This window comes from Streptopelia decaocto, assembly GCF_964273445.1.
Source record: "Streptopelia decaocto genome assembly, chromosome: Z".
Classification (NCBI taxonomy): Eukaryota; Metazoa; Chordata; class Aves; order Columbiformes; family Columbidae; genus Streptopelia; species Streptopelia decaocto.
Genome location: NC_138657.1, coordinates 56701486 through 56716152, shown reverse-complemented (window position 1 = coordinate 56716152; position 14667 = coordinate 56701486). Strand labels below are relative to the sequence as shown.

The 14667-nt window shown below is 40.0% G+C and overlaps 1 protein-coding gene across 1 annotated transcript in view; it reads left to right on the top strand.

Moving 5' to 3' along the window:
- ITGA2 (integrin subunit alpha 2) overlaps positions 1–14667 on the top strand; it is a 70776-nt gene that overhangs the window by 44522 nt on the left and 11587 nt on the right. The window contains exons 14-23 of the mRNA XM_082074097.1: positions 2921–3124; positions 3932–4068; positions 5530–5669; positions 6655–6806; positions 7820–7930; positions 8506–8588; positions 9384–9525; positions 11126–11218; positions 12283–12359; positions 12458–12541. Coding sequence (XP_081930223.1) covers positions 2921–3124; positions 3932–4068; positions 5530–5669; positions 6655–6806; positions 7820–7930; positions 8506–8588; positions 9384–9525; positions 11126–11218; positions 12283–12359; positions 12458–12541 — 1223 coding nt within the window. The remainder of the gene's footprint in view (positions 1–2920; positions 3125–3931; positions 4069–5529; positions 5670–6654; positions 6807–7819; positions 7931–8505; positions 8589–9383; positions 9526–11125; positions 11219–12282; positions 12360–12457; positions 12542–14667) is intronic.

Here is a 14667-nt window from a genome sequence, read left to right as displayed (position 1 = left end):
ATGCTTGACCAACCTCATAGCCTTTTATGAGAATGTAACAAGGTGGATGGATGATGGCAGAGCGGTGGATGTTGTCTACCTTGACTTCAGTAAAGCCTTTGACACAGTCTCCCACAGCATCCTCACAGCTAAGTTGAGGAGGTGTGGTCTAGACAATAGAGTAGTGAGGTGGGTTGCAAACTGGCTTAGGGAGAGAAGCCAGAGAGTGGTAGTCAATGGTGCGGAGTCTAGTTGGAGGCCAGTATCTAGTGGAGTACCCCAGGGGTCAGTACTGGGGCCAATATTATTCAATATATTCATTAACGACTTGGACGAGGGAATAGAGTGTACTATCAGCAAGTTTGCTGATGACACCAAGCTGGGAGGAGTGGCTGACACGCCAGAAGGCTGTGCTGCCATCCAGCGGGACCTGGACAGGCTGGAGAGTTGGGCGGGGAATAACCTAATGAAATTTAACAAGGGCAAGTGTAGAGTCCTGCATCTGGGCAGGAACAACCCCAGGTTCCAGTATAGGTTGGGAGATTACATATTAGAGAGCAGTGTAGGGGAAAGGGACCTGGGCGTCCTGGTGGACAACAGGATGACCATGAGCCAGCACTGTGCCCTTGTGGCCAGGAAGGCCAATGGCATCCTGGGGTGTATTAGAAGGGGGGTGGTTAGTAGATCGAGAGAGGTCCTCCTCCCCCTCTACTCCGCCCTGGTGAGACCACATCTGGAATATTGTGTCCAGTTCTGGGCCCCTCAGTTCAAGAAGGACAGGGAACTGCTGGAGAGGGTCCAGCGTAGGGCAACGAAGATGATTAAGGGAGTGGAGCACCTCCCTTATGAAGAAAGGCTGAGGGAGCTGGGTCTCTTTAGTATGGAGAAGAGGAGACTAAGGGGGGACCTTATTAATGTTTATAAATATATAAAGGGTGAGTGCCATGGGGATGGAGCCAGGCTCTTCTCGGTGGCAAACAATGATAGGACAAGGGGTAATGGGATCAAGCTGGAACACAAGAGGTTCCACTTAAATTTGAGAAGAAACTTCTTCTCAGTAAGGGTGACAGAGCACTGGAACAGGCTGCCCAGGGAGGTTGTGGAGTCTCCTTCTCTGGAGACATTCAAAACCCGCCTGGACATGTTCCTGTGCGACCTCACCTAGGTGTTCCTGCTCCAGCAGGGGGATTGGACTAGATGATCTTTTGAGGTCCCTTCCAATCCCAAACATACTGTGATACTGTGATACTGTAATGGTGCCAAGGCTGCCTGGTTAGAGGACCGCAGGCAGAGCCCTTCCCAGTGCAATCTCATCCATTCTGCTTTTCAGGAGCAGCTGCAAACTTTCCCCAGAACTGGTTGTGCATGTAATCTGGGAATGAGCCAGCTGGAACAGACTAAAGTGGAGTCACTATGCAAGTTAGGAGATGAGCACTGTCAGGGGCCTGCTGCTCTAGGTGGCTCCCTGGTCCTGGTTTTGGGCACTGCACTAGGCACTGTACACAAATACAGCAGAAGGTGGACCATTTCTCTGAAAAACTTAGCTCAAGGCTTTTGCTAATTAATTGTTTGCCATTTGCTTTTGGCAAATCTGTCCAACACCTGACCGTATTCCCAAAACAGTTCTAATAAATGCTCTACTGACAGTTTTCTGTATTGTTTCACAGACGGTCACACTGGATGGTTGCTATTACTCATGTTGTCTCCTTCGTTAGTGAAGCTGTGTTGTCTAGTGCATGACTGACTGTGTTTTTTATTCAGACCTATAGTGGGTCTTTTCAGAATATCTGTATTAATATTCTTGAAGCCTCTAGTACTTTTGAACTGTCTCTTGATCACTGGATGTCTATATATGCAAAGCAAATTAATGCCTGCCATCCATCAGAGATAATAGAACATGGCCTTTCTACTAGGTAAATTCCAATCAAATAAATAGAGAGGAAAGACCATCCTCTTCAGCAGCAGCTCATAGCCAGGTCATCCTGGGGCAACAGGAAACTGTACCCTAAGGCAATTTCAAGGTAGATGAAAGTGCTGAAAGCATTACTGCTAGCAGCTGACTTCAGTCTTAGTGACTGTGGAATTAGACATGAAATACAGAAGAACAGAAAAACGAAGGATATTTTTTTATGTTTTGAAGACTGAATAAGTTGGAAAACTGTCTTTACAACATTTAGTCTTTGTCAAATGTTAGGTTTAAAATTATTTACAAGTTAAGAATAATAAAAGAATGAATTTTCTTTTTTTTTCTTTTTAAAGAACCTGGATTTGTGCAACTTGTCCATGTTGTGCAAATAATACTTTTCTAGCCATTTTTAATAAATAACTTGGCTGGTATTTCTAAAATTTTAAGCACAGCATGGTAACTGAGGTTAATGATGAGAACAATGTTTGCCAGTGTTGAATTAAAGCTAGTGTAAATGTGATTATTTAACTATAAAGATTTCCAATCTTTGTTTCTCCATGGGCACTGGAGAGGTCAGGAGTTTAGCATTTGGACACATGTTTTTTGCGTTAGTTCAGTTAGGAAATTCCATTTCTGTTTCAAAGAATTATGTCCAGTTACATAATTTCCATTCCCTCTGCATAAAAACTGGTAATCCAAAACTGGAAACTGTATTTTTCAATGTATTGTGAAACTTTCAGAACAGTCAGATGAGGACAGTGAGAGCATTTAAGCTTCATACATATGGTTATATTTGCTGTTAGTGCTTTGCATAGCATGCTTTAATTTTGCTGTGTAATGCTTGCCAAGACACTGAGACATAATGCAAACTGAATGGGCAATACAATGGGGAAAGAATTCAGGGTTGAGGAGTCCAAGGGGAATGTATTGCCAAACAAAAACAAAAAACAATGCACATAGATACTACTTCTATGTCTAATGTAGTGCAATGATAGCTGTATTTTAGCTTTTTCTTCTTTTTTCTTTTTTTTAAAGGGAATTTTGGATCAACAAGAACTCTTGGAAGGTCCACAGGGGTCAGAAAATGCTCGCTTTGGATCAGCTATCACAACACTTGCAGACATTGATTTGGATGGCTTTAATGATGTTGTAATAGGTGCACCACTGGAAAACCAAAACTCTGGAGCAATTTACATTTACAATGGATTTCAAAAGACTATACGTACAAAATATTCTCAGGTAATTAACTTTGTTGCATAATGCTGTACTCAGTGCCTTTAGATCTGCTAGAGATAAATAGAAGGATTTTCTATTTTTTTAATTTGTTACTGTTTCATCCTCTTAAAGGAGTACTTTTATTCTCATGGCTTATTTCAAGTTTTATGCCTCTCCTTACTTCAGCTGTCAGCATGCCCTCGTTGGTGTTGTGGTGCTTACAACTGAAGCATAAAGAGGAAAAGAACTTGGAAGATGCTCCATCTGAGGCTCTTAAAATTTTTGGTGGCTGCATATGAAGTCAGCTAATTCCCTATATATTTTTTGACACCCATTATTCAGTTTTTTCATGTTGATGTACAGCAATGAAAATTAGATTAATCCCAGCTCTGTAAATTATAAATATGTAGTATTAAAGGAAAACACTTTCAGTGGGCTTTGCGTATCCTATATGCTAATAGAATGGTAATTTTAGTGTCACTTTTCCTGCAGACTTTCTGATTGCAGAAAGTATTTGTTAGAAGTCCTATTATGCTTCCTGTTCTTTGAGTTGCTTAGTGTGAGATGGAAAAAGTTTCTGGTAAGTACTATCTGGCATACAGCAGTCAGTTAGTTGATCTTCTCCCAAGACAGAAAAATCTAGTCAATTGTCTGTTCCAACAGGGGAGGAAAAAGTGCTTAAAAGCATCTGAGAAAACATCCACAAAAGCATTTTGTTTAAACAATACATTGCATATACAGGGAATATTAGTGAAAATCCATTGCTTAGGCTGCTATCTACAAACTTAAGCATGCTTGTGGCAAACTCAGTAACAAAACTCTCTTTCCCAGAAAATTTTAGGATCTGATTCTGCTTTTGGAAAACAGCTCCAGTTCTTTGGAAGATCAGTAGATGGCCATAGAGACTTAAATGACGATGACATTACTGACGTATCAGTTGGTGCTGATGGAAATGTGATTCTGCTATGGTTGGTAAACTCTTTTAGAAAGGAAGCACTTAATGATTCAGATGAAAGTTGAGCATTTAGTTAATTAAACAGCAAAACAAACAAACCAAAAAAGCTCTTTCATTTCATGTGTTCAGAGCTAACACACTTCTTGCCTCATGGCTGCTGTCATAGCTAGCTGAAAAATGGCATTAGACTAAACCTCTTTTAAGTATGTATCACAAAACCATCAAAAGCCAAGGCAGCATGGTGGGCAGAGCCAAGGCGTGCAGGGGGAAGCGAGTGGTGGGGGCTGCCAGGAGGGACCCAGGTGGGGATGGAGAGGCCAAGAGACACCCTGCCTGCTGCTGCTGTGCAGGCACATGGTCCAGAGGAAACGGGCAGCAGCAGGGAGTGGGGCTTGCTTGTGAGTATTTGTAACAGCAGGTTGTACTTCAATAGCCACAGTATAGTTTTGATAGCTGAGTCTAAGACAGATGAAACCAGTTCTCACACAAACTGCATGACCTTCACTGGCTGGTAGGCTGATCTGGGGGAGAGTTGTCCTGCAGGGTAAGAGCAGAGAGCTGTCAAAGAGAGTGGGCACCTCTACCTGGCAAGAAACTAATATTTTCTGGCATATGGCAATGTGAGTATTTCTACAAAATAAAGGAAAAAAAGCTTTACAGAAACCAAATCTTCTGCTTCCCTAAGTACTGTGAGCTTTTCACTACTTTGAGGAGCTAAGTTAAAATGCATCTTGCTTTTCTATCTTTTGCCTGAGGCTCCCCATTGTAACAAGAAAAACATCACTAAACTCCTACTTATTTCATAATGAAACAAGATTATTAACAATAAATGGTCATTTTGGGGCTTTGACCCACAATAGAACTGATGTGGTGCTGGTGGCAGTTGCATTAAAGAAAATTATGCTCCCTTGGAGTATCAGCTTTTATTTAGATGTGATTAATGAAATTGCTCATTTTTCTTTCACTCTGGCATTTGATCTGATTAACAAGTTTCACTTTTGATTAAAGCATTTGTTTTTATGTTCAGGATTCCTTTGAAACTGTTTTTCAAAATCTTGATTAATTACATGAAAGTGTTTTTTTCTGAAAAATAAGAATATTAATTAAAATGAAGAATTACTCTCCTATGCCTTCTCAGAGAAGCTCAGTAAATTTCTTAAAAGAGCAGAAGGTTACTTATTGCAAAAACAGGACAAAGGCTTCATTCTCTGTTACCTTAAGGACAGGATTAGAGCATTATTATAACGACATTGATTATCCATTGATTTGACAAGATAAATTATTTATTGTCATAACTCTATCAACAAATTCACTTACATGCAAAGAAAAATAATTTTACCTGTGCCATTAAAAAATGTTTACATTGAGAAACAAGAAAATCAATATTACTTTTAAAGATAGTAATAGACGACAGCTTCTGCATTACCCAGTTCTCTTGTAAAATCACATGTAACCTTTTAAAAATATTTTTCAGGTCACAAAGCGTTGCAAATGTGTCCATAATTGCCTCATTTAAACCTGAGAAAATCAGTCTCCTGAACAAGAACACAGAAATAACTGTCAAAATATGTTTTGGGGCTACATTTAGACCTGCTAAGAGAAATAATCAAGTGGGTAAGAGTATTTCAATGATTTGTCTTTTATTCATTTCTTCAGAAGTCCATTATTCAAATGAGTTGTGGAAATTCTAAAGATATATTAGATTGAATGTCAAGTAGGGAAAATCAGTATAAAACTTAAGTGTTTGAGAAAGTATTTTCAAGACCTACTTTCATCATTGGCTCCATAATCTTTGCAAAGTGAGAAATTAACAGTATAAAGGAGAGCTATATCCTTGCTGTTCAACAAACCCCAGAAAATGTCATTAGTGAGAAATTACTTTTTTCAACCTGCTGGTTTCAACAGCAGACTGCAGACTTTTCTTCTCTCTTCAGACAAAACCAAAATACAAATAAACAGTAAAAATAAATTTCCACAGGCTTAGTGCAGATGTCACTGAGGAGAACATCATCTTTTTAGAGGACAGGAGAGCACCAAATATTTCTGGGACCAGCGCTGTCCTCTCATGAAGCTACACGTCATGGATAACACCAGTTGGACTGATTCAGTGCTATGTATAGTGCCTTTAGGAACTCAAGATTGTGAGCTATAAAATAATGGTGAACTTCCACAGTGTATTAGTCATGATATGAAGAGAAGAAGACAGAAATTATTATGTGATTCAAGAGAAGATGCAGATTCTTTATAGTCTCCTCAGAGTTCAGGGTTGTGGTTGCAAGGCCCATTTATTTAGCGTAATCCTGGCCCTGCTGACTGGCTTCTTGCCTGAGCTGCAGGCTCAGACATCTGCAATGGAGACTGGATTGATTGCCATTTAATGTGCTCTCTGTGGATGAGAACTTACGTCAGGATTTAAACCTGTTTGACTGTTTTGGAAAACACAAGAGAAAATTTTATCATTTTGAGAGTGTTCTGTGTTCAGCAAGCTATGAAAAAATAGAATATTTAGCGTGGTTCGGAAAGCCTGGTCACATGTTGAGTATAGTACTGAGATCATGGGCAGTCATACTCAGCAAAAAATGTACTGTTATTCTTGTAGCTATAAAGTACAATGCAACATTGGATGCAGATCTCCAGTCCTTGAGAGTGACTTCTAGAGGATTGTTCAAAGAAAATAATGAAAGGTACATGCAAAGGGATGTTGTGGTACGTCATGAGGAGAATTGTGTTCATGACATATTCAGCGTACAGGTAAGTGCTATTGCAAGCAGTCTTGTGTGACAAAAATGACCAGAGGAAGATGTTGATGAATTTTGTGCATGGTTTACTCAAAGATTTATGTTCCTCAAGTCCCCAACAACTGAAAAATCCTTAGTAAGATTCTGATTTCAAAGCAACTAATAACTGTCAAGTTAAGCACAGCTTTTTAGAAAAGGCAGTTCTTAATTATGTACTTCAGCTCTGACATAACACAGAGCCCATAGTCCATAGTTTCAATAGATTTTAATTTCCCTCCCTTCTTAAGAACTAAGACATACATGCAAATGTTTTTTCTCAAACTAACAGCATTTCATGCAGACTTCTGGTGCTTACTAGCCCTAGGTAATACATCTATGGGGAAAAAAAAAAAAAAAAGAAAAAAGGAAGTATTTATCTTTCTCTAAAATCAAAGACCAAACACAGCCCTGAGAGTTCCCTTGAACCCCCATATTATCCTAGGTCAGGTAGAGGACTTTAGTTCCTGCTTTGTTTTGCAATGCAAATATCTTTGCCGCTTCAAGCACATTTAGAGCCAAGAGCCATGGTGCTAGAATAGTGTCCATCCAGTGCTAAGAAAGATTGGCGACAGGAGGTATATTGTGTTTTAGTGTTGCTCAGGCCCAGCTGTTCTCTGTGATGGTAAGGCAGAGTGGAATAGGAATTTGCCTTCTGCAGACAGGTGAGAATGGAAGTCACCTGGTGGTGGCAATTGAGGACCAGTTTCTGCAGCTGCAGAGAATCTGCCTGTTCCTTAGCCCTAGAAGTGACTGTGATTAATAGGTTCTCCAGAAATCCTAGGAAAATGGCACTACAAGCTGTTTAGTAAGAGAAACCCACACTACTCAACTTCATATAATTATTTCGGTCAAGAAATGAAGCTTTACACCGTTACTTCTTGTTTAGACTAAGTATGATTTTACTATGCATTCTCAATTTACAATAGAATTATAATTTTACCCTGTTTGCTGTGCTGAAAGCTGTCATCTGAAACACGCATTTTACAGGAACCTTCAGATGCAGTTAATTCCCTTAGTTTGCGTATTGACATTGGTCTTGCAAACCCTGGCTCCAGCCCTGTCCTTGATAGATATTCTCCTGCATCTGTGGCCTATAGTGTAAGTATGCAAACTTACTATAGAAAAATGCATGGCTATACACACGTCTGTAATTTGTGGCCCCCACAAATGACTGCGTGCATCTAAGTGCAAACTGGTGTTCTCATTAAGTCACTGGGGTGAAAGGAGACACCCGGGGGGCATCCCTTGGTTCCTTTTGTACCTTTTGTATTGCATGGGCTTGCTCACACACACACACATCAGCCACCATGGCATAACAAGTGAATTGTTTGAGCCATGTCACTGTTGATGTCAATTTCTAGTTGATAGCAGAGATGAAGTATTTTAGGCTATTATAGATTAGCCTACAATAAAAGAGTACATAAGAGAGAAATGGAACCCCTTTGATTACATCACATTTTTGTACATTAACAATAACCTGCCTGCACCATTCTTACCGATCAGTTGACATGTAGTAACACGTACTCAGTGTTAACTTGTTCATGTGTCAGAGTTTTTAATGCCCTTCAGAGGGATTTCTTATCTGCGAACAAAGAATGTGCTTCATCTCAAAGGTGTTTCCTTTCCACTATCTCTAGCACTGTCATTCAGGAAATATTTTTTTGTTTCCTTAGATTCCTTTTGTTAAAGATTGTGGTGAAGATGAACTTTGTATCTGTGATCTTGTTCTGAGTGTTCAGCAGAAAGCAGATGATGGGTAAGAGCTGAATCAGTTAAATTGTTTGAGTCGGGTGTTTTCACCAGTTGGTGTGTCTGTAGGCTTTGGAAGAATTTCTAGATGAGAATGCCTTCCTAGTTCAACATCTACTTAGAACTAGCAGGGATTAAAAAAAAAGCATAAGCAACTAATGAAGGAAAAAGAAGCATGATAGGAACACAGATACTCTTGTCAGCTTAGACAAGCCCACATTTTGGTACCTTAGGAATTGAGGGGGCATTCAGGGGATTCATGTCTGGCCAGCTACTGTCAGGAAAGGGAGCATGCTGGGAGAGCATCAGTGCCTGCAGCAATCATCTTGGTCCCTCCAGCAGGGAGTGGTGAGGATCCTGCAGAAGTCTGTGCCACTGGGAAACTGAGGTCAGCCATTCCAGCAGCACATACTCCAAGTGCATATGCAGATATAAGCATCTATGTACAGTCTGCAGAGAGACAGGGCTGCCTCTTCCTGGCGCTGCCATCCAAGTCTGCCACCCGCTCTCTTCTCCCCTAACCACCAGAGTTGAGCCTTGAAAATTCAGCAAAGTGACTTTGACCATACATAATCAAGCTCCTGCACTTTAAGAAGACACTAATTCTGTTCAGTTTTAAGAAAAAAAAATTACAGAATTTCTTTTGTCAACAGGTTTAGAAAACAAGAGTGTTTAAGTGCATAGAACGTAGGAAATATCTTGATGTGCTTGGTATTTGTTGTTGACTCCAGGCAATATATTTTCATGATCCACAGCTGTTCTAGTACCTTTGTTTACAGAAATGGACTTTATTTTCCAACAGCAAACAGCAGTTTGTTGTCAGCAGCAAAACCAGAAGACTAACATTCAATGTGAAATTGAGAAATAAAAAGGAAAATGCATATAACACCAGAATCCAAGCTACATTTTCAGACAACCTGTTTTTCGCTTCTTCGTCTTTACCGGTATGATACCCAGCCTTTCTGTTTCTGTTATTGCCACTTATTTTTGAGCTTCTCAGATATTTTTTTTTTTCTTTCTAGTAGTGCCTATCCCGGGAAAGAATGTATGTGCAAATCATTCTCCCAGTTTATTTTCTTGGATACCAGAATTATTCCCTTTGGCGTATCAGTTTATTTAGATCAAGGAGAAACACTGCCAACTCAGCATAAAAGTTGGCAACCTGCTGAGTTGGACCTCACGTCAGTATTTCAGTCATCTCTCCTCAGTTTAGGCCTTGGCACCCACATCTTCTGCTTGACTCCCAACAATATGCTTGAATGCAGTTGCTGTGCCACAGGGAATTTGTGTTTGATAAATCAAGCATGCAGCACTGATGATGTGGCCTTAGAGCACAGACTTTGGATCTAGAAACAGTGTTACTGCCAAGGCCATGTGTTCCATCTAGACAGTTAATCAGGTTGAAATGATTGCTATACCAGAAGCTCTTATAATGAATTTTGTCTTAGAAAAGGGCAAAGAAAGAAATGATACATACTATTTTGGGGAATGCAGTAAATCTATAATCTCAGCTGTTGCTCTCAATTCATGGAGGATGAAATCCAGACTTCAGCACTTGGCTTATGTCGTCAGTCTGCTACTGGAGAGGTGCGTGATAATCCTAGGGGTGAATTCCAGAGCAATCCCTATACTGAAGGGAGAAGAGGGGTAGGAGCATTCATCACTGCCCAAGAGTAGCATTTTCCGTAACAATGAACTGGCAGAAGCACTCCACACAGAGCTGAGGGTGCCCCTCTCACTCCCCATCCCGTTGTGTAGCAAAATTGCTCATTCCACTCATGCCGAAAGACCACACTGGAGCTAGGATTTTCATTTGCTCTAAAAGCCCATTTGCTTAGAAATATTTCAGCCTGCAAGTGAAGCTTTTGACCAAAAATGTGCCTGCTTCAAAGCAGGAAGAAGAGCTTAAGCTGAGAATGTATGGGTGTTTGGTTTGGGTTTTTTTTGTAGCATAATTCATGAATGGTTAATGTCTAGTAGGGATGCTTTTAACAAAAGGCAGTACATTTTAATTAATTCTTTTAAAAGTGATGATAACTGTCTTTGATGTGGGACGATGACATGCTAAATATTCTGCAAAGTAGTACAGAAACTCTTATATATTGTAGATTTTCCTACGAAAAGTACAGTAGAATTCCCCTCTGCATACTAAGTTCTACAGTGAGAGTATTTAACTAGCTCTCAGGTCATGTAAATATGGCTGCAAAAGTTGTGGAAGAAGCTGTTAAAAATCACGGCTGGAAGTGACCTGTACTTTCCAGCCTGTATTTCTTCTTCCAAGCCCAGCACAAAATCCTAACAAGATCATTATAGCTCACAAGAAATTGCAAAGTTCTAGTCCTTGTCCCATGCTTCTCCTGTCTCTCTCCTGGCCCTGTCTGGGCCCCACTCACCTGCTGCATCTCTAGAAACTACTGCTGTAACACCTGTCTGTACCACTCCTTAGCATAATACATGTCCTGTTGAAGATACAGATTGGTAACTTCCTCTCTGCTTTATCAAAACCTGATACTAAGATGACTTTTCTTTCTGTTTCCTCTGCAGAATGATGGGACTGAAGTCTCGTGTCAGACAGGAACAGCACAAAGTACAGTCATTTGCCAAATAAGCTATCCTGTTTTCAGAACAGGACAACAGGTACAGCTGGCATGTTTAAATAACCTTGAACGACACGAAAAGATTTTTGTTGTTTTCCCCTAAATCCGCGTTTACTGCTGGTGAGGATTTCTTGGATTTGGCAACCATTAACTTCCCTTTGGGCTGCAGAGGCATTAAAAGAAGCAAACTAAGGGCTATACTTCTGTCACCCCCTGCCAGGTTACAGGGAAAAAAGGCTCTTGAAGCACATTGGTCATTACCCATGGCTTTCAAGTGCCACTGTAGCTTTGTAACTCCTGGAGGGTGAGGGCTAGGCGGCAGAGGCAGAGAGCATTATGCGTAGCCTGCTGGGAACTGAGTACAATTCCCATCAAACGCCTCCTGCTGCGTGAACCTGGGGTAGTTCCCTCTCCTGCTCTATGAATCTTATATCTGCAAGAAAGCAGCATTGCTTTGAGAGGAGAGGGGTGGCCCACACAGCCCTAGGATAGATCATATATCCTTTTCCTCATACAGACAATAAATCTTGGGATATACATTGTTTTATAGAACTTGATCTCTTATTCCTCAAGGGCAGAACAGAAATAGGGTTCCAGCCTCTAACACAATCAACTGGAACAAGAAGGAACTTGCTAGAAGGAACAGAAACATGACATGTTACGGTGGCAGGAGAAAAAAAATACAAATTTACATGCAAAAACTTAAGTTTGTTCTGCATTTTTAATGGCATTGGTCAAAGGGGACCTGTTGGAATGAATGGAAGAAAAGAGTGAATACAAAGCTTGTGTTAGTGCTAGTGTTTAAAAGCACATAATTGAAGCAATCCTTAACACCTTCTGTTGCAGCAAGTAGCTAGTTTTACTCGATTTACAAATGCACATAACTAATGTTTGTGTAACAATGCCTCTTTGTAGGGGCAAGTGAGAACAAAGCAATTCTGGAGTTTTAGAAATTATGGAAATATTACACAGAAATTGGTGGAGAATACCAAAACAGAGGGCAATTCCAGGTTATGTCACATATGAATAACTGTGTTGCTATTAGGAAGTCCTTTGGATGTTGTACCATCAATATATTCACTGTGTTCCTTGTTTCTTCCATAGGTATCCTTTGATATTAGTTTTGATTTTAACCTGAAAAATCTTCAGAATGTGGCAGTTATAAGTTTTCATGCATTGAGGTAAAGTATATAATTGTATGAAAGCAAGTTAGGCATTAATACCTTATTTGTATAAAATAGTGTTATAACACCTAACCTAAATGTGTTTTGATGAACAGTGAAAGTAAGGAAGCACAAGAATTGGACAACCAGGTCAGCTTATCAATTCCTTTGCGATATGATGCAGAAATTCACCTCACAAGGTATGCTGAATAATGTAAAGAGTCACTGTCATTTTGCCAAGGCATTTGAATATAGTAACATTCTTGAAAGGCCACTGAAAATATAGTGAAACTTGGGTTTCATTTTGGAAGTCATAACAAATTGCCACTTCATCAACAGTAGCAGAATTTGATGTTCTTCTAATAACCTTACATGTAAATAATCATGGAATGTGTTGTAAAAAATTATGGATCCATGTTTACCTTTGCACTATTGTTACAGATGCTCACATGAATGGAAGTGGTATAAAAAACGAATAGCACTTCTGGTTTTGATAATATAATCGGTACATACTGTATCATAAGATTGGGCCTCTGGGCTCAAATGTGTTGACATTGGATCAAATCTGGAGTTAAGATGATCAAACTAAACAAACAAAACAAAAAGAAAGATCTACCCCAGCTCAAACTCTCAGCAAGGAGTCGGGGAGGGAGAAGGAAAAAAAAATACAGACATATCTGCTGAATCTGGGCCAAAACAAAAAATGCTTATTAGCAATTTGAGATAATGATTTGAACCAAAACCTGAGGTGCACACAGCAGATTCCCCGTTGCTGCAACTGCACTGGCATGGGGACCCACAGAGCCTGCTTTCCCACCTGTCCTCCCAGAGACTCTGGCTCACACCTGCCCCTTCCCTCCTGGTGCCAGCTCTTTCCCTCCCCACAGAAGGCAGGTCAGGCTATTACAAGAGGGTTCCTTTACCCTGGGAAAGTCAGTTTGTACAGAGAGAAAGCTGGGCAGGCAGAGGCAGATGAAAATTGCTTTAAGACAGATCTTTATATCATGCCCTTGAAACCTCTTACCTTGGGCCCTGATTTGGCATGCAGTGAAACAGTAATTAAGACTGTTACTGTTCCAAACAATAATAACTTCAGTTACACTTTAACTTAAGAAGAACTGAAACAAAAATATACTGTTTTGACTTGCGAATAACGATAGGATATTTTACTTTTCATTAAAAAAAAAAAAAAGTCTTTCCCAATTACTGAATTTCCAGGATAAACTACATGTAGTTATATTTTGTGCATTTGGTCACCATTATTGGTGGGAAAAATGCTTTTGCATCCTGAGGCATTCCAAAATTTGTAAACATAAACTGCAATAAAATAAATAGTAATTATTCAAAGAAAGACAGCAATTTGAAAAAGAGGAGGCTGCTTAAAAAAATGCACACCAACAATGAATCCAGGAAATTAATATTCAAAGACCATCATAACTACAAGAACTGTTGACTATGTAGGATGACCTGAGCTGGAATAGGGACCACAATAGCAAAGCTGAGTTTAATAACCTGCTTGGCAGCAGCAGTTTCAGAATATTTGAAGGCCCTTAATTCACTGTGCCTAAATGCACCAATTCTGCAGTCATGCAGAATTTTTTAGAGTATTTTAATTGCAGAAAAGTATTTGTGTCAGTGAAGCAAGTTCTTTCAGCTCCTTGAGAAATGTCTCATGAGACTTCATCAGAAGCAGCATTTCTTACTGAAATTAGCAGCAGCACAGAGACTACAGGAGCATCTGACCAGGTGGCCGGCACAGCAACTTCAGCAGCCATCTAGGAAACTGAGATGGTGCGAAGTTGAATCAGCAGATTTAATTAGCTGAGAAATATGTACAGAAACTCAATGCTTGAGGAAAGGCCAGGCATAAAATATATAGAAGAGTTACTCAAGAAAAAACAGGGGTTTGAATTCAGGTGCATCTCCCAAGTATGAGAAAATGCAATTTCATATGCAAGTCAAGGCATGAAGAAATCTGTACTGCCAGAAAAGGATGAGTTATTCTTGGAGATGAATCAATTTAAGAAAACTAAAGGAAGTACACATGAAGCCAAGGTACAATTTCAAATGCTTGCCTTGGACTTAAGTAATATCTTAAAACACAAGGGTTGAGAAAAAAGTGTTGTGTTGCTGAAGTGAAGCCTTTCCGGGGAAAATCCCCTAATCTGAGTTTCCAGGAGAAGAGGTGGAAATCAGTTTCACCCATGACTCCTGCAAGGACAAGGAAGCTGATACTGTGCATCCTGGAAGGACTGGAGATAGGAGCAATAAGGAAACAGAAAATGCATCACACAGGTTTGCCTAGGAGTCCTTGTGAGGAGGCCCT